Source organism: Carassius gibelio, chromosome A10, assembly GCF_023724105.1.
Source record: "Carassius gibelio isolate Cgi1373 ecotype wild population from Czech Republic chromosome A10, carGib1.2-hapl.c, whole genome shotgun sequence".
Lineage (NCBI taxonomy): Eukaryota > Metazoa > Chordata > Actinopteri > Cypriniformes > Cyprinidae > Carassius > Carassius gibelio.
The window spans coordinates 7,413,163-7,434,008 of NC_068380.1; the positions used below are offsets into that span (position 1 = coordinate 7,413,163).

At 38.3% G+C, this 20,846-nt stretch overlaps 2 protein-coding genes across 4 annotated transcripts in view; both read left to right on the forward strand.

Moving 5' to 3' along the window:
• Positions 1 to 12,353, forward strand: part of LOC128020990 (seizure protein 6) — a 34,985-nt gene extending 22,632 nt beyond the window's left edge. Inside the window, exons 7-17 of one of the 2 annotated variants that reach the window (XM_052607841.1) lie at positions 730 to 896; positions 1,676 to 1,870; positions 2,719 to 2,857; positions 5,193 to 5,389; positions 7,328 to 7,522; positions 9,371 to 9,562; positions 9,728 to 9,922; positions 10,110 to 10,145; positions 10,260 to 10,368; positions 10,458 to 10,557; positions 11,956 to 12,353. In XM_052607841.1, the coding sequence (XP_052463801.1) occupies positions 730 to 896; positions 1,676 to 1,870; positions 2,719 to 2,857; positions 5,193 to 5,389; positions 7,328 to 7,522; positions 9,371 to 9,562; positions 9,728 to 9,922; positions 10,110 to 10,145; positions 10,260 to 10,368; positions 10,458 to 10,557; positions 11,956 to 11,985 (1,555 nt within the window). In that variant the 3' untranslated portion in view covers positions 11,986 to 12,353. Of the gene's footprint in view, positions 1 to 729; positions 897 to 1,675; positions 1,871 to 2,718; positions 2,858 to 5,192; positions 5,390 to 7,327; positions 7,523 to 9,370; positions 9,563 to 9,727; positions 9,923 to 10,109; positions 10,146 to 10,259; positions 10,369 to 10,457 lie in introns of both variants that reach the window. The other variant, XM_052607840.1, reaches the window with a different exon arrangement.
• Positions 12,354 to 13,376: 1,023 nt separating this feature from the next.
• On the forward strand, positions 13,377 to 20,728 carry LOC128020991 (PHD finger protein 12). Of its 2 annotated transcripts, none has more exons than XM_052607842.1 (15): positions 13,377 to 13,841; positions 14,091 to 14,272; positions 15,634 to 15,706; positions 16,089 to 16,515; positions 16,604 to 16,724; positions 16,819 to 16,951; positions 17,090 to 17,254; positions 17,349 to 17,492; positions 17,583 to 18,162; positions 18,239 to 18,355; positions 18,878 to 19,021; positions 19,103 to 19,201; positions 19,276 to 19,358; positions 19,458 to 19,596; positions 19,786 to 20,728. In XM_052607842.1, the coding sequence occupies exons 1-15, from the start codon at positions 13,776 to 13,778 to the stop codon at positions 20,139 to 20,141; spliced, it is 2,829 nt and encodes a 942-aa protein (XP_052463802.1). In that variant the 5' UTR covers positions 13,377 to 13,775; the 3' UTR covers positions 20,142 to 20,728. The 2 variants fall into 2 exon arrangements, with proteins under 2 accessions (XP_052463802.1, XP_052463803.1); XM_052607843.1 differs by having other exon boundaries at positions 13,379 to 13,841; positions 16,819 to 16,948.
• Positions 20,729 to 20,846: the final 118 nt, after the last annotated feature.

Below are 20,846 nucleotides of genomic sequence, written 5' to 3' on the forward strand. Positions count from 1 at the left end.
AACCTTTGTCACCTGTTGAACTTTATATTTGAGCAAAAAAAAAAATGTGTCATGGTTTCCACAAAAATATTAAGCAGCACAACTGGTCAAAACATTTATAATAGTAAGAAATGTTTCTTGAGCACCAAATCAGCATATTAGAATGATTTCTGAAGTATCATGTGACACTGACGACAAGATTAATGGCTGCTGATAATTCATCTTTGTCATCAAAGGAATAAATTACATTTTAAAATATATTAAATAGAAATCTCTTATTTTAAATTATAAAAAATATTTTATATTACTGTTTTTACTGTATTTTATATTTTAAAAAAGCAGCCTTGGTGAGCATTAAAAGACTTAATTCAAATCCCAACTTTTGAACAGTATGTACAAAGTAAGTATATACATTCAAAGGAAAATAGTTGTAATATTATCAGGCCTATTTTAAAACAATTATTCGTACACTCTCCAAAAAGATTTACAAAAGCTGTCATTGCGGTGGTCTCTTTACAAAAGGTACTCTTTTGAACTCTATATTATATACCCCAAAAAGATACATATTACACTAATACCTTAAAAGTAAATATTAGTAACTAAATGGTACATATTAGTACCTATTGTAAAGGTACTGCCCCAGTGACAGCTTTATACCTTGTTTTCTTTTTTAATAAAAAATAAAAAATGAAATGATCTGTTGAAACATTTACTGTTTAGTGATGCTGACTTTCATTTGGTTGTATTCAGGCTCCTCATAAAGGATGGGAGTAACATTGACTCTCCGCCCCTGTATGACTCATATGAAGTCGAGTATCTGCCCACTGAGGGGGTCACCAGCACCGGCAGGCATCTGTTTGTGGAATTCACCAGTGATGAGACGGGCACATGCACTGGAGCTGCCATTCGATATGAAGGTACAAGGACCCTTCTGTATTTCCTGAACATGAATCCATGTCTTCCAGTAATTTAGCAAAAAACCTTGTTCACTTCTGCCTCTAATTAGTTCTCTTTAAGGCCTGAACAAATCTGTTACATCAACTGAAGAAAAGCAGAGAGGGCCAGATGCAATAGACGTTACCTAGAGACAAAAGATTACAGGGTATATTTATAGAGTAACAGGTTCACCATCACCAAGGAGTATGACAAACATCTACTGAAATAACACTAGAAATACTAGATTGCTAAAGAATGCAAGAACTTATATAATGAGTAGCTTGATTTTATTTTGTCACTTTGGATTAAAGCCAAGTGTATACATCTAAATGTTAACTGTTTATGGGATAAATAATATGAACAATGTTATATTGTTATATTTTCTTTTAAATATTTTATAAATGTTAAAGGTATAGGTTACCCAAAAATGGTTTTTGTTTACACACTCAGGTTGTTCCAAACCTGAGTTTATTTCTTCTGCTGAACAAAAAAGTAGAATGTACATAACTTAACAGTATCTGATCACCATTGACTTCTATAGAATTTTTTCCCAATGCTGTCAAAGGCTCCCAGCAACAGTCTGGTTACCAACATCAAAATATCTTCTTTTGTGTTCAGCAATAGAAAAAAAAAACTCATACAAGTTTGGAGCAGCATGAGGGTGAATAAATTATGGCAGAACTTAATTTTTTTGGAAAACTATCCCTTTAACTGTGAGTTTTTGTTTTTTGTTTTTTTTATAATTCTGCATGTTTTACAGCATTTGCTCAGGGCAGCTGTTATGAGCCATTTGTGAAGAATGGAAATTTTTCCACAAGTGATCCTGCGTTTGGAGTTGGTTCTGTGGTGGAGTTCACCTGTGAGCCGGGTTATACACTGGAGCAGGGCGCTGTTATTTTAGAGTGCATAAATGAGGAAAATCCACAATGGAATGAGACAGAACCAGCCTGTCGAGGTGATTTTGTGTGTGTGATGTCTCTTTCAGCATGCTGATTGAATTATAGTCTAAAACCTTACCTCATGTATTTTCAAATATGCAAACGGCATGTAAAAAAAAAATATATATATATATATATATATATATATTTTTTTTTTACATGCCGTTTGAAGTCGATATGAAAACCTATTTGACTCTTTTTGTTCTTAAAGGGACAGTTCACCCAAATATGAAAAACAATTTCACTCTCTTCAAGTCGTTCCAAACTTTTAAGACTTTTTCTTCTTTTTAACATTTTGAAGAATGTCCCTGCATTTTAATTTTTAGTTTATATTTTTGTCCCTATGATGAAAGTTAGTGGGCTAAAATATTGTTTGTATTGAATTGTTAAAATATCTTCTTTTTTGTTGCGAAGAGGAAAATTAGTAATATAGGTTAGAAATGACATGAGGGCATGTGAATGAGGACAGAATTTTAATTTGTCCAATATTAATTGAAAATATTCATTTTACAAATTGAACACCCATGATCGTCACCACAAAGTCGTAATTTCATTTGAAAAATCTGAGTTGGGGGTGTGTCAGTGAGAAAACAAGTCAGATGCAACATCTGCATTAATGGCAAATTTGTTAAAAATATGTTTTTATTTTTAATTTGCAATAAATATAAGTTGCATGCACAAAATCAACATTTTACAATATAATTACAATATATCAAGATCCAAATTTATAGTGTCTACACAATACGCAAAATGCAAAAACACACCGGATTCACAGTCTTCCAAACTGATTTAAAAGCACCTGACATTGTATCATTTATACTAACTTCGCAGGAGGACATGAATGCACCATTTGTTTATTTTACAGCGGTGTGCAGTGGAGAAATAACAGATTCAGCAGGTGTGGTGCTTTCTCCAAACTGGCCTGAAGCATATGACAAAGGCCAGGATTGTATCTGGGGTCTACATGTGGAGGAGGACAAGAGATTTATGCTGGATGTTCAGGTGTGAGTATCTGAACCTATATGTATGTGTGTGGACAGAAAGGATAGATGGTTATATTTTAGGACTGTCTTTGTGTAGCTAAGTGTGTGTGTTTAGCTTTTTTCCTCTAATGAGAATGCTTTAATTTCTCTAGCATTCAGTACAGTTCACTGCCTTCCAATTACAGAGGAACAGTGTGTATAATGACTGATTAATTGATTTAGCACAGATATGGAGTGGAACCCACAGACTTATTAACACATAGCGCTAATGAGCACTCGTACCTGTGCCAGGCTGAACACCTGGATGGGGTCACACCTGCACATGTTACTTCAAAACAATGGAGCTTCTTCAATATCTTTGTGACCCACTATGGGATGTGCACTCTATTATATTGATGTTTGATTGTAGCATATTTCATAAGTAGCAAAGATCTGAGGGAAACATAAAGGTAAATAATTTTTTATTTCTTTTTAAAAAAATAAATTTGGGGCATTTTGGGGCGAGGTTGGAGTTGTGTGGGTTGGTAATAGAAGGGTGGTATGAATTGGTTTGGGTGGTTATAGATAGGAAATATGGATGGGTTTTGAGTAATTATTGGTGGATTGGGTTGGTATGAATAGGTTTTTGATGGCATAGATGGAATTTATGGAGTTATTTGTAGGTTTTGTGGTGGTGTGAATTGATTTGGGGTGGTATAGGTAGGTTTGGATTGATTTGGGTGCTATCTGTAGTGTTACTGGTGGGTTTTGTGATGTACAGGTATGAGTGAGGATTTTGGGTGTTATATGTAGGTTTGGAATTATATGAATGGGTTTTATGGAGCCATTGGTGGGCTTGTGATGGAATGAGTGGGAATTATTGTGGTATTAATTGGTTTTGGGTAGTATATGTTGGTTTAGAGTGATACAAGTGGGTTTTATAGTGTTACTGGTGAGGTTTGTGGTATATGAATAGGGATTAGGGTGGTACAAATAGATTTTGGGTGTTATAGAAGATTTTTGTTGGGTTTTGTGGTGGTATAAATTAGTTTGTGGACTTACTGGTGAATTTTGGTGCAGTATTAGCAGTTTTGTGATGGTATCTTTGGGTTTTAGGATATATTGGGATTAAGAAAGTTTATGTGTGATGGGTAGGTTTGGCATAATCTAAAGAGATTGTTTGACCAGACAAAAAGTTTTTGTAAATAGAGACTGTGGCATTTTAAAACCAACCTACTCTATTTTACTTATTATTAAGAAGAAAAAATTAAGTATTTTTTATTGCTCTGACATTCTGCCCTTTTTAGAAGCCACTGGTCCACCACAGTCATCGACACTTTCTGAGGCTGAGTGTGACATTATCTCTGCACCCAGAGCCTCTGTGTCCCAGCATGCATCATTAGTTCAGCTTTACTAGCTTCTGCACAATACTGTCTTCCAAACATACCCCAAACAAGCACACACACACACACACACACACACACACAGACCTGAAAGACAAGGCTCTAACAATAATTCTGTTTGGTAGAAGAAGAAAATAAATATCTCCGTTTGTCTCAGCTGATCATCAGGATGTACATGTGCATTTAACTCTGTAAACTCTCATTGTACACCCGTCTTTTGTCAGGCTGTGAATATTAACACAGCTCATCTGTGACCTTTCCAAACATCAGAACCCAAAGGGCTGACAGCCGTATGACGCCCCGAGGGTTCTGCCTCTCTGCTTTCCAACATTACAATAAATAAATCAAATTTCTTTGCAAAATGTCACTTCCCCGTTGAAGAGGTAAATGCAGCCTCCCGATAGATGAGGGAATCTAAACACTGTCCTATACTGCCATTTAGAATGACAGAATGGAAAACAAGATTGATTCTCAGCGTGGATACTGTTGTGTAAAATTCTGCCTAGGCTATGTAATTAGTTTTTCCCTTGCATTACTCATTTTGGTTTGGAAATCAAGATGAATTGTGGAATGACATCAGCAAACCATCTGGGAATAAATGTGGCTGCTGGTGTGACCGCTTCTTATGTTAGAATGCCACCATTCCTCTAAATTAATGAAACAGTTCACCTAAAAATGAATTTTCTGTTATAATTTATCCTTCTTTTGCTTTAGGCTTGTATGATTTTCTTTTTTTTTGTGGAATGCCAAATATATTAATAATTTAAACATATTTAATATTTAAATCACTTTTTAAAAAACTATTTAAATAAAAACATATTCACATGGAGTTTCATTCTGCAACTGTACGTTCAAAAGATAATCATTATGATATATTATTATCATAATAATATGTCAATGCAATATGACAATATGGTGAGAGCTACAACCTGAGCTACATTAATGGTGTGCATTCATTTGTGTTGTATTATCAGTCTTCGTCTGGGGAAGAATGACCTGCTGACCTTTTATGATGGTGATGACCTCACAGCCAACATCCTGGGCCAGTACAGCGGTTTCCTTGCTCGATTTAGACTCTACACCTCCACAGCTGATGTGACCATCCAGTTTCAATCTGATCCAGCCTCCAACATGTACGGATACAACAATGGCTTTGTAGTGCATTTTTTTGGTAAGTGGCATTATGAGAATCTGCTGATCATCTTTACATTCTTCTTTGTTTTATTTCTATGTATACGGTAGGCCTTTTACGGTGAACATTAGTACATTAAGGATCAGTTATTGACATGTCTATTGAGCCCCTAGTGTCGTAACAAGCAGAAGGGGTGCCAGCCTGCTTGACAGTGCCTATCACTGCCAAAGTCTGAAATGGGCAACTGTTTTCTCACAGCAGCCTCATTTACATTCCCCACTTAAAAGCCTGTCTCCCTGCTACATTAGACCCATTCCAATTTGCCTATCGCAACAATAGGTCAACTGAGGACGCCATCTCAACGGCACTTCACTCTGCCCTCACCCACCTGGACAGTCAGAACACACATGTGAGAATGCTGTTCATAGACTTCAGTTCTGCATTTAATACGGTAATCCCCTCCAAGCTGATCTCCAAGCTCAGCCATCTTGGAATCAGCACACCCATCTGCAACTGGATTCTAGATTTTCTGACTAACAGACCTCAGTCTGTTAAGTTAGATAACCTCTCCTCCTCCATCATCACCCTGAACATTGGAGTGCCACAAGGCTGCGTACTGAGCCCTCTCCTGTACTCCCTATTCACCCATGACTGCGTTCCTGTTTATGGCTCCAACACCATAGTCAAATTTGCAGATGACACCACGGTGGTAGGTCTGATCAAGGATGACGACGAGTCAGCCTACAGGGATGAGGTGCAGCACCTGGCTGTGTGGTGTGCCACCAACAACCTGGAACTAAACACCCAGAAGACAAAGGAGATCATTGTGGACTTCAGGCGGACTAGGAATCATGCACACACACCCATCTACATCAACGGAGCTGTAGTGGAGCGTGTGTCAAGTTTCAAGTTCCTTGGCATCAACATCTCAGATGACCTCACCTGGTCCCTAAACACCTCCACCCTGGTCAAAAAGGCTCAGCAGCGCCTTTATTTCTTACGGAGCCTTAAAAAAGTTCACCTCAGTCCCAGGATCCTTGCTGAATTCTACCGCTGTACCATTGAGAGCATACTTACAAACTGCATCTCAGTGTGGTACAGCAATTGCTCCGCATCTGACCGCAAAGCACTCCAGCGGGTGGTGAAAACTGCTCAACGGATCACCGGCACCCAGTTAACATCCATCGAGAACATTTATCACAGGCGCTGTCTGGGCAGTGCAAGAAACATCATCAAGGATGCCTCTCACCCTAACCATGGACTTTTCACCCTCCTTCCATCCGGCAGGCGTTACAGAAGCCTACGCTCTCGAACTAGTAGGCTCAGGAAGAGCTTCTTTTCTGAGGCTGTGACACTTCTGAATGCCGCACCACCTATCTAACCTGCACCTGCTCTTTTACTGCACTGGTCACAGTACTTTACATACATGTATTGCACTACTCATATTTTGCACAGACTGCACATGGTTAAATCCATTACACTATAAACTGTCTAAATGGTTACTGTACAAGCACAGTAGACTATTTCTACAAAAAATCATTGCACTACTGTTATTTTGCATATAATAGATTGTTCAACAATACTTTGCACACTCATTCAACTGTATTTATTACCACTGTTCTCACGTTCCTGCTATTCATAATGTATATATAATCCTTCATTGCTCTGTTCATAATGTACATACAATATCTACATTGCATTCATATTTATAATCTGTATATACTCTGCTCAATACTGTATATAGCAACTCCACTGTACATTCTGTATATCATAGCTTTACTCACTCTGCACTTTTATGTATATAAAACACTATATTCTTGCACTTCTGGTTAGATGCTAACTGTATTTCATTAGCTCTGTACTTGTACTCTGCATAATGACAATAAAGTTGAATCTAATCTAATCTAATTCAAAACTTAATGGTAAAAACAGAAAAGACCCCATGCATCTTTTTTCCTTCCATCATCCAAATACTAGAAGTGCCACGTAACGACACATGTGCAGAGCTGCCAGAAATCCCTAATGGCTGGAAGAGCACATCTCATCCCGACCTGACCCATGGCACCGTTATTACCTACCAGTGTTACCCAGGCTTCCGTCTGCAGGGCTCAGAGATCCTGATGTGCCAGTGGGATCTGACTTGGAGCGGAGACGTCCCGATCTGTGAGAAAAGTAAGAACTAACATCACACTTAAAGGTCACACCAGATCATTAGTGCTTGAGACAAATTAAGAAAACTTAATTAACATGGTGATAATGACTACATAGCTTTAAACTTAATGCCACCTACTGGTGAATTGAGGTTACTACAAACAATATCCTCCCTATCATGAAAGATGCAGTGAAATCTGAAAGTAAGTTTTCAGAAGCATTAACTGGCAGGCACCTGCCTGGGTTTAGCAATGCCAATTAATTGATTTGAGAATATTTGACAATAATCAAACTGATTTTGTTCTTGAAGAGGAATCCTATTATATTAAATTTATATTATATTTGCACCACAGCGTATAAGCCAAAACCAAATGCCTTATTATTAAGTAATTTACATAATATAATATAAATATAATACATTTACATTTTTTCATTAATGATACAATTGTATTTTCATATTTATAATAAATACTTGATAGATTATAAAACATTATTATTATTAATGCTATTATTATTATTATTATTATTATTATTATTATTATTATTATTATTAAACAATATATACAGTTATTTTAAAGATAATGATTAAAGATAGGTTTTAACCCCACAAAAACATTTTATGCAATAAAAATGTTCTGCGCAAAAAAATAATGTTTTTTGTTTATGAGACAGGAGTAAGTATGGATGCCGTGAACCTCAGAGACGTGGGCTCTCACAACACCATCGTCTTGTCCTGATCAATGCTTTCCATTCTGTCATTTCGACATATCATCTATGACTCTGAACTGGATATTTCAAAAAACTTTATAACTGAATGAGCCTAATGTTGCATTAGCCAACTCTTAAGTTTTTTTAACAATATTTAAAAATAAGCAAAGGTTGAAAATGCTGCTGTCTATTTGTAACACACATTAACGTGCTAGAAAGAATATGTCTGGAGGAAAGATTCTGTGTCCCTTATTAAAACATTTATTTTAGATTTAAAATCCATTTAGGCTCGAGGCTGTGGGTCAGAAATATCTAGAACTCAGAAGATGTGTGTCTGTGTGTGTGGGTGTGGGCATATTTTTGTGACATATCAGGACACAACTCTGTATAATTACATGGGTATGACACAGGTATTACAAGGAGAGGGTGACTTATGAGGACATAACCCATGTCCCCATTTTTCAAAACGCTTATAAATCATACAGAATGAGTTTTTTTGAGAAAGTAAAAATGCACAAAGTTTCCTGTGAGGGTTAGGTTTAGGGGTAGGGTTGGTGAATGGCGATAGAATATACAGTTTCTACAATATAAAAACCATTATGCTTATGGGATGTCCCCACTGTTCCCAAATAACAAACGTGTGTGTGTGTGTGTGTGTGTTTCAATTTGTGTATGTAATTCACCGTTATCTACTGAATGTGAAAGGTTCTGTCTAAATTCCATTTGAATGATCACAAAAATGTATGTTTATTTATAATAGCTTTATTTGACTGGATTTTTTCATGACACTCACTTTCAGTCATTATTGTGTTTCAAGTTGTTTGTTGATGTGATTGATCATTTGTTTCATGCTTTCATAAGTTTCCTTTTTTTGATTCAGATGACAAGAAATGCTATTATTATTATTATTATTATTATTATTATTATTATTATTATTATTAAACAATATATACAGTTATTTTAAAGATAATGATTAAAGATAGGTTTTAACCCCACAAAAACATTTTATGCAATAAAAATGTTCTGCGCAAAAAAATAAGTTCCGGTATAATTTTGCTTCTCTAATTTGATTGCTTATTTACTTTCTTAAATCATAATTATTTATTTTGAAGTATTGGTAAATGTTGCAAGTGTTATTTTTTTATTTTATTTTTTGCCTAGTTATGTCATGTGAGGATCCAGGACTAGTGGAAAACAGTCAGAGACTGGTGACCAGCTCTCGTTTCACTGTGGGATCGTCCGTGGAGTACATTTGCAACAAAGGATACTCACTTTTTGGCCCAGGAGTGCTCACTTGCTACAGCAGAGATACTGCAGACCCAAAGTGGAGTGAAAGACTGCCCAAATGTGTCCGTAAGTGGGAAACGTCTGTGCTGTTGTATTGTTGATATTAATTTTTCAGCATTCCAAGAAATGCAAACCTAAATCTTACACTGTACTGCCATCTAGTGGACTTCAGAATTACTGCGTCCCAGTACTTAGAAATCTCTAGACTGAAATCTCTGCGTTTTTCTTTAGCTGAAAGATATGAACCCTGCAGTAACCCTGGTGCCCCCTCCTCGGCCATCCAAAGTTCAGAGAAACTGTTCTTCCAGGCAGGAGAGACTCTGAGCTTCACCTGCCGAGCAGGTTATGTGCTTCAGGGTGAACCCAATATCCACTGCCTCCCTGGACATCCCTCTCAATGGAGCGGAGCGCCCCCTATGTGCAGAGGTACAAACTGCACTCCTAACGTTAAATATTTAAATAATTGTTTAAATAAAATGTTCAAAAAAACAAGAATAGACAATAATTATTAACATAATCTCCTTTAGTGTAAGTGGCTTACATCTTACATGAGATTTAAAACACTGTTCAATGATTCAGGGGTATTTCATTCGTTGTCATTGGTGTTTTTCAGCTTCCACAAGAAACAATGAGGAACACAGATTGAACGGTGACACAATGTTTTGTATTATCTAAATGTTTCGATCACTAAACAATTAAACATCCTCATTCATTATTGTATTATTATTATTTTTTTATGTTCCGTAAAATGTCCACATTACAGCTGTTGATTCAGAGTTTGATGCAGAGGACGTCAACATCGCTATCGCAGTTCTGATTCCTGTAGTGGCGGTGCTGATGCTCCTCTTGGTCATCTTCCTCTGCATCTCAATGTAAGTTTCAAGGGCATGGAAAAATACACTGTGCTTATTGTTTTAGGGTTAGTTTTTCACTGATAATGTTGTCTTGTTTGTCTCTGCAGAGCTCAAAGTAAGTCTTTTCAGCTCCCTGGATCATCATTGCCGCCGTATGACAACATGACAGAAGAATCTGCATTTGACAACCCTGTTTATGAGACAGGAGTAAGTATGGATGCCGTGAACCTCAGAGACGTGGGCTCTCACAACACCATCGTCTTGTCCTGATCAATGCTTTCCATTCTGTCATTTCGACATATCATCTATGACTCTGAACTGGATATTTCAAAAAACTTTATAACTGAATGAGCCTAATGTTGCATTAGCCAACTCTTAAGTTTTTTTAACAATATTTAAAAATAAGCAAAGGTTGAAAATGCTGCTGTCTATTTGTAACACACATTAACGTGCTAGAAAGAATATGTCTGGAGGAAAGATTCTGTGTCCCTTATTAAAACATTTATTTTAGATTTAAAATCCATTTAGGCTCGAGGCTGTGGGTCAGAAATATCTAGAACTCAGAAGATGTGTGTCTGTGTGTGTGGGTGTGGGCATATTTTTGTGACATATCAGGACATAACTCTGTATAATTACATGGGTATGACACAGGTATTACAAGGAGAGGGTGACTTATGAGGACATAACCCATGTCCCCATTTTTCAAAACGCTTATAAATCATACAGAATGAGTTTTTTTGAGAAAGTAAAAATGCACAAAGTTTCCTGTGAGGGTTAGGTTTAGGGGTAGGGTTGGTGAATGGCGATAGAATATACAGTTTCTACAATATAAAAACCATTATGCTTATGGGATGTCCCCACTGTTCCCAAATAACAAACGTGTGTGTGTGTGTGTGTGTGTTTCAATTTGTGTATGTAATTCACCGTTATCTACTGAATGTGAAAGGTTCTGTCTAAATTCCATTTGAATGATCACAAAAATGTATGTTTATTTATAATAGCTTTATTTGACTGGATTTTTTCATGACACTCACTTTCAGTCATTATTGTGTTTCAAGTTGTTTGTTGATGTGATTGATCATTTGTTTCATGCTTTCATAAGTTTCCTTTTTTTGATTCAGATGACAAGAAATGCTAAAGAAGCTCTTGAACTTGCTTGCACATTATACATTCATAAACTTAAAATGTGGATTTATTTTTTATTTGAAAGGTGATAAATGCATACAGATTCCACAAAAAACTAACCAAAAAAACAGATTATTGCATATTAGAAGAATGCTTTCTGAAGGATCGTGTAACGCTGCTGAAAACATCACAGAAATAAATTATATTTATATTACTAATATATTTAAAAAGCAGTTTAACTGCAATTACATTTGACAGTTTTTTCTGTATTTTTGATCAAATAAATGCAGTCTCATGGTGTGCATAAGTAACTTCTTTCAAAAATATTTAAAAAAAATCTTACTGACCCAAAACATTTGAACTTTTGAATTTTTTTGTTTCAAGTAGCCTACAACTTGGATAACCAGCTGTATTGAATGATAGGACAAAGCAAACTACTGTACTGCACTGTCCTGAAATCTGATTTGTTTATCTTTTCAGGATGCAAGGCAATGCGAGGTGTGTATGTAAAATTCATCTGTCTTTCTTTTGGCACCTATGCTCTTTTTCCTGCTGGGTTCCTGTAAATGTATTTTCTCTAAGACCTCTGCCAGCACATAAATGACGGTGGACAATAGAGTGTTATTTCTGTAGCATGTCAGAGCCTGAGGTTTGTGTTGTACCTTTTTTTAAAGCCCCAAAGGCTCACACCTTGAGGCTAGACTATATCAGAATGCACTGGATTCTTTATTTCACACTGGAAAACAACAGAGGTGGAAGCTGTTTTCACCCACATGCAGCAAAAGAGTTGGGAGAGTGGCTGAAAGTCTCGAGTTGAACTCACTGGCTGCATGGGTGCTTATTTGCAGATAACTTTGTAAATAAATGGTCAAAAACTACATTATGGTGTTGTGTTGTGTGTTTATTATGCAATATAGTGTGTAGCTGTGGAAGTTTTTCTTTGAACAAGACTGCAGCTATTTATTGAACAGCATCACATTTTTTTTATCTCTCAAATGTGCTATATTTATTATAATAAAACAAACATATTTTGCTTTTCAATAGAATCTATTCTATTATAATGTATTCTAAATATTTAATATCTAGTTTAATAAATTAAATAATAATCATTTCAGTGCTTACTGGTGATATGTTGATTTTAACACTACCCCATTCCAAAACCATCAAAAGGAATTTGATTCAGTTCTTCCGTTTCTCGCATTGGTTCATGTCACGCCGGCGACGAAACGGACCAATCAGAAGCTTGAATTTTCCCTCACAATAAAAAGAGGCTCGAATACGTAAACAAAACGGATAATGGCATCTGCTGTCGAAACGTCATGGGATATTGTATTAAACAAGTTCCTCACACACAAACTGTCGGTTCCCACAATGACTGCATCGACAGAGAGGTTTTTATAAACAGAGGAAAAGCGCAAGATGGCTCCACTGTTGACGGGTAGTGATGCCCGACCGCGAAAGAATTATTGTTTTGAACCGACTCTTTATAAAGATTCATTCGAACCGATTCGCAAAGCGTTTGTAAATCACTAGATTGTTAACAATAGATACTTTACTTAAAAGTTAAATATATGTCATCATTTACTCACCCTCGTGTTCATTTCAAATATATGACTTTCTTTATTCCGTGGAGAAAACTTTGGATGTAAAATTGTGAGGTGTGGAATGTTAATTGAAACTTTAATCGATGTAAAGTCATTAAAAGCAGTAATTAAAATGTGTATGGTATAAATATTATTTAAAAATGTTATTTTTATACAGCTGTATAAATATTCAATAGAACATAAACATCAACTATGGCAAATCACTGAATTGATTCTACTGAACCGGTTAACTGAAGCGAACCGATTCTCTAAATGAATTGGATTCCTATAGCTACTGACGGGGCGACGCATGCGCACACAGGTTTGTGCGTCAGTTCACGCGAGCGTTCCTTCATCACAACAGAGACGCTCCGCCGTTAAGTCGTTCTTTCACTGGGAGAAAAACGTCTGGTTTTCGCCGCTGCCAGTTCCTCGGGGGAGTTGTTCTTCGGGGTGCTTGATGTTTGACGTCTTTGCAACATGGATTTAGTGGTTATTTATCTGTGTTTATTATTCCTTCTCTTACCGGGCCGGAATCTCGCACAGCACCGGGAATAGAGGCCTCCGCGCGCCTGCTCGATTAACGGAGAACCCGCGCGGAACCACATCAGACACGGGCGGGAATTCTACGGATGTTTTGGAGGTCAGACGCTATTCATCTGACACGAGTCGGGGTGTAGTGGCTGAGGGAAACGGAACTAGTTGGGGCTGGTGTTGATGTGGGGGAAAATGGAGAACCCGACGATCGTGTACGATCTGGATACCTCCGGCGGGCTGATGGAGGTAAGTCAAACCCACTCATAGACTCCTTTATACCGCTCTTCACTGACCGGATAACATTCTTAAAGTAACGTTAGCCGCTAACCCGCTCTTGCTCGCTAATGTCATCCATTCCATAGGCTCCTTTCAAACGGGGGCGCGCGCGAGTTCACGGTCTCAGCCCAACAATGGCTGGAGCGGCTGATGTGATGTAAGAAGCGTGCAGATGTTTCACTAATGAGTTTCTGAATCTCTCTCGCATCCCTCCTGCAGCAAATCCAGACACTGCTGGCGCCACCCAAGTCTGAAGATGGAGAGAAGAAGGCCAGGAAACCAGACAGGAGCACCAGGAGAGCCGGCAGGGCCAGCAATCATGAAACCTGTGACAGCTGCCGGGAAGGAGGGGACCTGCTGTGTTGTGATCACTGCCCCGCTGCCTTCCATCTACAGTGCTGGTGTGTGTGATGCTGGAGCTGGAACAAAATTGAGCCCAATGCTGTCATGTCGGTTTAGTCGGTGCACATGCGTATCAACTAGATGTCCTTCAGATTTGGCTGATGTTTATAATTGCATCTCTTGATGGAACATCATGCATGTTGGGGTTTATTTATATGCTGTCTGATGTTTCTTGCATGAGCGTGGAAAAGCTCTAGCAGGGAGCTGGTAAATGATCATTAACAATGGAGATCTGAAGGCCACAACCACACAATCTCCATTATGGAGAGTTTGAGATGGATTTTCCTTGATCATTTGAGTCAATTTGTCTGCTGAAGATCTGTGATTGGCTTCACTTATTAATGTCAGAATTAAATGAAAATTCACAATATCAGTTTTCTAAATGCATGTTATAAATTTTATTGTGAACAATTCATCCATGCATGTTTCACATTTTTCTTATGCAGGGCTTTTCCAATCAATTAGTCCTCCTAAACTTAATTCTTGCATGCTTTAACGCTCATCTGCTTCTATTTTTGAGTGCAATGTCCACATCTCAAAATTCAATCAACAACTGATGCATGGAATCAAGTCCCTGCCATACATTTTTTTTTTAATGGTACCCTGTTGCACTTGGACGTATGTCACAGTGGTGTTATCTGATGCCATTTCTGTTTTATTATGACTTTAAACTCATTTCATGCTGTAGTTGGTCAGCTGCAGTGGAGGATGATTGAATTTCAATTCCCTCCTTATTTTCTCATTGTTTATTGTGTCTGTTTGGGATGTGAAATGATTCCATTAGTGTGAGGAGAAACACATGCAGCTGGTGCTACGTGGCCCACGGGCCACTGGAAATCTGCCACACTTCATCCGTGTAGTCTCTTAGTTCCAGAGTTTCTGGGTTTGATCAGTTGTGCCGCAACAAGAAACTACATTAGCATGTCAAGGTCATTTTGCATTTATAGAGTCTGGTGCTTTTAAGCTTCCTTACAGATTTATTTGAAACCATCAGTAGAACAGAAATGTTTGGACGTAGATCTGTTTGCGCATGTGCAATGCAATTGAAAACAGAAGCTCCTTTCTTTCAGAGTGAGGTATTGATTTACCTTCTCTATGCTGGCTGGGTATAGATAGGTTATTCAAAATTGCCTCTTTTAAAACATGTCTTGCATAACATGTGGGTCTGGTTTGAGAAGCTGCCAAAGTTATAGTATCATGTTTGTTTGTATTTTTACTAAAGGCTGAAGTATAAAGCTGGTCTGCTGTCCCGTTATCATTCATTGTAGTATTGAATGGCTGTGCATACTATAACTGTATGTTTGCCCTGTGCTAAATGAAGCCTGTAGTTTTACCTCTGACTTTGTTTACATTTCCTCAGTAACCCGCCATTGAGTAGAGAAATGCTGCCCCCTGGCGACTGGATGTGTCATCGCTGTACCGTTCGCAAGAAGGTTGGTGTCCTGTCAGTTATGGACACAAATATTAGTTTTGTACTTTTGTTCTGTGAAATTATTAAAGACATCTTTTATTTTACATTCAAATCATTGTACTAATAATAACATTTATATTTGTATAATTTAATAAAATATTATTGTTATACTGTTGCTATTGTATAGTCATAATTGGTGTAAAACAAGTTTTCCTTCTTTTTTCTTTTCTTTTTTTTGTCCTTAGCTGATCACATGTCTGATAATCATATATTTACTATGTTTGAAAATTCCTTATACTTTAGTTCTTCAACATTTTTGTTGATTGTCAGCGGTTTGCAATAAAAAACAAAGTTTCAAATATTGGTTTGTGATTTTTATTGTATTTTTTCCCCCCTATTTATAGAAAAGGGAACAGAAGAAGGAGCAAATTAACGGTCTGTTGGAGCCGCAGCTGGGGAGGCAAATGCCTTCTCCAACTCCTGAGCAGGAATGTGGGATTTTATGTCCGGATCCTTCCATGGGGTTGGGTAGCACAGGGCTTCGGGCCGCCGTCGCTCAGGTACGGCTCCTGGAGAGACGACCAAGCAGCCGACCCGCAACCCCCAACTCTAACACTTCTTCCACAGACACGCCCACACCATCTGAGCAGAATGACATGGAGGAAGACCTCCTGGACGTGGAGGACGAGGCCCAGGGTTCTGAGCCTGAAATCTCAAATATCAAAACCACCCTCAAGAGACCATTTGACCTCCTAATTGCCGCTGCCATGCAAAGGAACCCTACGCAGTTCCAGCTTCCAACTGACCTCACTTGCACAACCGCATTTCCAGGTACAGGACATTATGATCTCACTGTAAAATTGTGTGAACAGATCATATGTTATCCTAAGAAATGAAACCTCTGTTTTCATCCTCTAAGGCAACAGCAAAAGGAGACGAAAAGATGAGTTATCAGGCAAGAATGTTAAACGCCCACAACATGAGTTGGACCATTGTGGACTGGTTCCACTGCCAGTGAAAGTGTGCTACACATGCAGCAGGTACAAGCTTTTATATACAAATTATTTGTTATTTTTTTAATAAGCTCCCTTTTAAGATATTATACATTCATAGTTGCTGTTTTTTTTCTCTCAGGACCTGCCGATTGGCTCCACTGATCCAGTGCGACTATTGCCCTCTCTTGTTTCACATGGACTGTTTGGACCCGCCTCTCACTGCCTTTCCTACAGGCAGGTGGATGTGTCCCAACCACATCCAGAACCTGGTAGTAAGGAAGCTTTTGTAAAACAAAAATCAAAACTTGTATATCTTTTTAATTGTGAAATTTTCATATGCCAAATTGAAAAACACCCCGAAAACACCCTTACAAACATGCCACTCATTAATTTTCCTCATTTCCTCTCAGCTGAACCAGAGAACCTTGACCCTCAGCAACCGTTGCCAGTTATTTGACCAGTTTCAGGATCGCATTTCTCAACATGCTGTCAAACTTGACTTCCTGCAGCAGATACATCAGCAGCACCCCCCTACTCGGCGGTCGGCTCATGCCAACAGCAGAAAGACTCTGAAGGTTATCTGTCTTCTTTTAAACTCACTGTATGATATGAGTGATAAGACACTTGACATGTTGACATTTATAGGAGATATCGTTCGGTTAACCGCAGGTTCCAGATGCCATAAAGTCACAGTACCAGAACCCACCTACTCTGATGGCCCCGGCAGGAGTCCGTGAAGGAGAGCTGATCTGCTCCAGCCTCTCAGAATCTTTTACCCCACAGCACTTAGCCAGTGAAGACGAACAGTGTCAGGTGTGTATATGCAGCCTGCAGATTGCTCTGCTTTTGGATTCAGTATTGTTTCTGAACCAGTGTTTTTATTCTGTTTATGCTTTGGTTTAGTGGCTCAAAGATGTCATCTCGCTGCAGTGCAGCATTATGAGGCATTTATGGAACAGACAAACATCTCCTTGGGATTCGGAGCACACAGAAAAGACTGATCTAAAACTCAGAGACTCTTGCCAGAGTGCCACCTCAACAGGCAGCCAGAACATTGCTCCAAAAGGTTCCTGTAGCTCATGTACTGATGGACTGTGTCAGAACTGTAAGACCACAAATGGCCCTGTAGACCGATTGGTTCAGTCCAATGGAATGCAGGGTCCTGATAGAACTCAAGAAAACACCACTGACCATGATATACCCCGTTTACACATGCCCAATCTACCCAACCATACCAACACTGAAACTGTAATCAAGACTGAGAATGCCAGCTTAAAGTCCTGTAATAGCATCGAGGTACCTCCACCTGCTTGTGTCAAATCTAAGCCCAGCACCCCATCATGTGACCCTGGGAAAACTGCATTAGTTTTGGATGCAGCAGCAGCAGCAAAACTTTTGGCCTCTACTGCGTGTTCAGGAGCACATGCTGTTAAACCACAGAAAATCATCACAGATACCGAGTCAAAAGATCAGAGATCCAGTGGTAAATGCCTACTTCTGTAGTTTGATTATTATCCAGCCACACTTTAAAAATATTGATTGGTTACTTTCTCTTTCAGATGGGAATGCTGCCTCGCATCCTGTGATTGCAGGCAGTGGTGAAGTCTTCTCTTACACAGAACCTAACATGCTGGAGCTGTCCGGACGAATAAAAGACCTCATGCAGGGCAGCGGAGGTGGGTTTGAGTGTGTTTCAGTGGAATCTTGTAATCTTTCTGTTTTGCTATTCAAGTTCAGTTGAAAAGATATTATAACTTTAAGATTTCAAAATCCTTCCCAGTTCTAAATTGTGCATTAAAGCAACTCAATTTATGTTTGTTTATTTTTGCAAATTTGGCACTCTCTACAGTTAAGTGAAAGAAATTCACTGTCCTAATTACAGTTAATAGCTATACATAAAGCTACCACAAAGCAGTCTGCTTTTTCACAGAATTTCATACCGAACTTGCATACATTAATAGATTTCATCTGCATTATTTGGGGGGGAAATAATGCAGTATTTATTTATTTAAAATCTCCAGTGCTTTTTTTGTAAGCATCCATGATTTGGATATAAACTGTTATTTATCAATTTGATAATAAAATAATAATTACTACTTTTTGGATTAGGATTACTATTACGTAAACCATTTTAAATAAAAGACTTTTATAAGATGCCAGCATTTTGTTAACTTTTTGAAACCTGGTTTATTTTGCAGAAGTTGAGCTTGGCTCATTAGATGAGAAATTTATCAAGCTCTTAGCTTGGCAGCGGATTCAGCAGCTCTTCAAGTCGAAAGCCTCTCCTGTTCAGAGCAGTTCTCCTTTATCTGTGTCACCCACTCACAGGAAACCCAGTGAAGGTATGAAATTCATTGTTCATTATGCTCTTTCTGAAGTTTGTGTACCTGTCAGCGAATGAACTCTTGATGTTTCCATTTCAGCCCAAAACAAGGAAGTGCAGGCGAGAGCTTCATTCTGTTCGGCCTCAGGAAAGGGGACGGCTGTAAACATGTGCTACAGGAGTCTGTACATCGGAACAGGTGATTATTATCAGGTGGCTGCAGGAAATGCCTCATCCTAGAAAGTTCAGTACAGCTATGTGTTCTCATTGCAGGTGCTGATATGGATGTGTGCCTTAAAAACTACGGGCATTGTAACTATGTTTCAGGGAAACATGCCTGTATATTTTATGATGAGGTATGCATTTTTAAACATATAACATGCTTTACGAACAAAGGTGGTGTCATCTCTTTTGAGTGATTTACATTTACATGCATTTGTTCTCTCCTCCTCCAGAATACAAAGCAGTATGAACTGCTGAACTACAGCGAACACGGGACGACTGTTGACAACGTATTATATTCCTGTGACTTCTCTGAGAAGATGAGCCAGAGTACGTCCAACAACCTGCTCGCCAAAGTGCAAAATATCATCCGTGAGTTATTCCTCTTTCAGTTCCAGTGATTTAAAAATCATGGGGAAAAAAATTAAAAATGCACAAATTAATCATTTAAAATAAATTCAATAACATGCATTTAGAAAATGGATAGGGTGATTTCCATTTCATGACAACTTTAAAAGCATCGCACAGTAAGCATCAGTATTAACTAAAGTGCATTTGTAGGACGCTGCAGGAAAAAGGAGCAGGAGGAGTCTTCAGTGGGCATCGCTGCAACAACAGAGGATGGAGTTATGAGCTGCGAGTCCCAAGATGCTCCCATCACTCCCTGTAACTGTAAAAACAGCGGCTCCAGTTATATTGGAGGCAGTGGTGCTGGATGGGAAGGCACTGCACTCCTCCATCATGGAAGCCACATCAAACTGGGCTGCTTGCAGTTTATATTCAGTATCACGGAGTTCGCCAACAAGTCACTTAAAGAGGAGTTCAACACCTGCAGCCTCACTCCCACAGTTGGCCAACAGGGGGAGCAGCTAAACAAGGCCATGCCTCCTTCACTTCAAAACAACCTTGTAACTTAACCCCTCAAGCATCAACTTGTACAGTTTAAACGGTTTCCTAATTGTTTATACACTTGCATGAGGTGACCTTTTATCTAGTTATTTCAGACTCTTTTGACAGGTTGCACATTTTCTTGTCTCAAGGCAAGACTTGCATTTTTAAAGGGAAACTTTGATCATCCTGTATGCTCAGAACCAGTGAGCAATTTTGACATGTAAAAAAAAAAAAAATCCAAACATGTTCTATTTTGTGCCAGTTACAATAGTTTTTATAAAAAACATGCATTTTCTTTTCTTTTTTTTCATAAAAATTGATGTTTTTATTTATGTATGTCCTCTGGAGCAGTCAGACCTGGTGGTTCTTTAGCACGACGTGCAAAGAGACTCATGTACATAGATGTATGTATCCATGTGAATAGCCAGAAAGCCACACGATTCAATGCGCAAAAGTGCTAGAGTTTGTATTTCTGTCCTGCACTATTTTGTTGCTGTTCAGTTCTTTTATGTGCCTGTTTCTTGTGGTTTTGCAATTAGTTTTCACCAGGTTCTTGTCTCAAACTATGTAAATACAAACCAGATTTTAAATAACATGCTTTAGAAGTCCACCAGCCTGTGTTCATGTATCATGCTTACTGGTTCACTCACTGGTCTCAATCTTTCAGACAAAACGATATATTTGAAAAACCTCCTAGTGGTCCCTGCTTAAATCAGAATATCTTACAATTT

Excerpts from the sequence above, each read along its gene's own strand:
- LOC128020991 (XM_052607842.1), top strand. The coding sequence starts at position 13,776 with ATGTGGGGGAAAATGGAGAACCCGACGATCGTGTACGATCTGGATACC. Across the intron at positions 15,707-16,088 it reads GCTGTACCGTTCGCAAGAAG|AAAAGGGAACAGAAGAAGGA; the intron begins GTTGGTGTCCTG and ends CCCTATTTATAG. Across the intron at positions 16,725-16,818 it reads GTGTGCTACACATGCAGCAG|GACCTGCCGATTGGCTCCAC; the intron begins GTACAAGCTTTT and ends TTTTTCTCTCAG.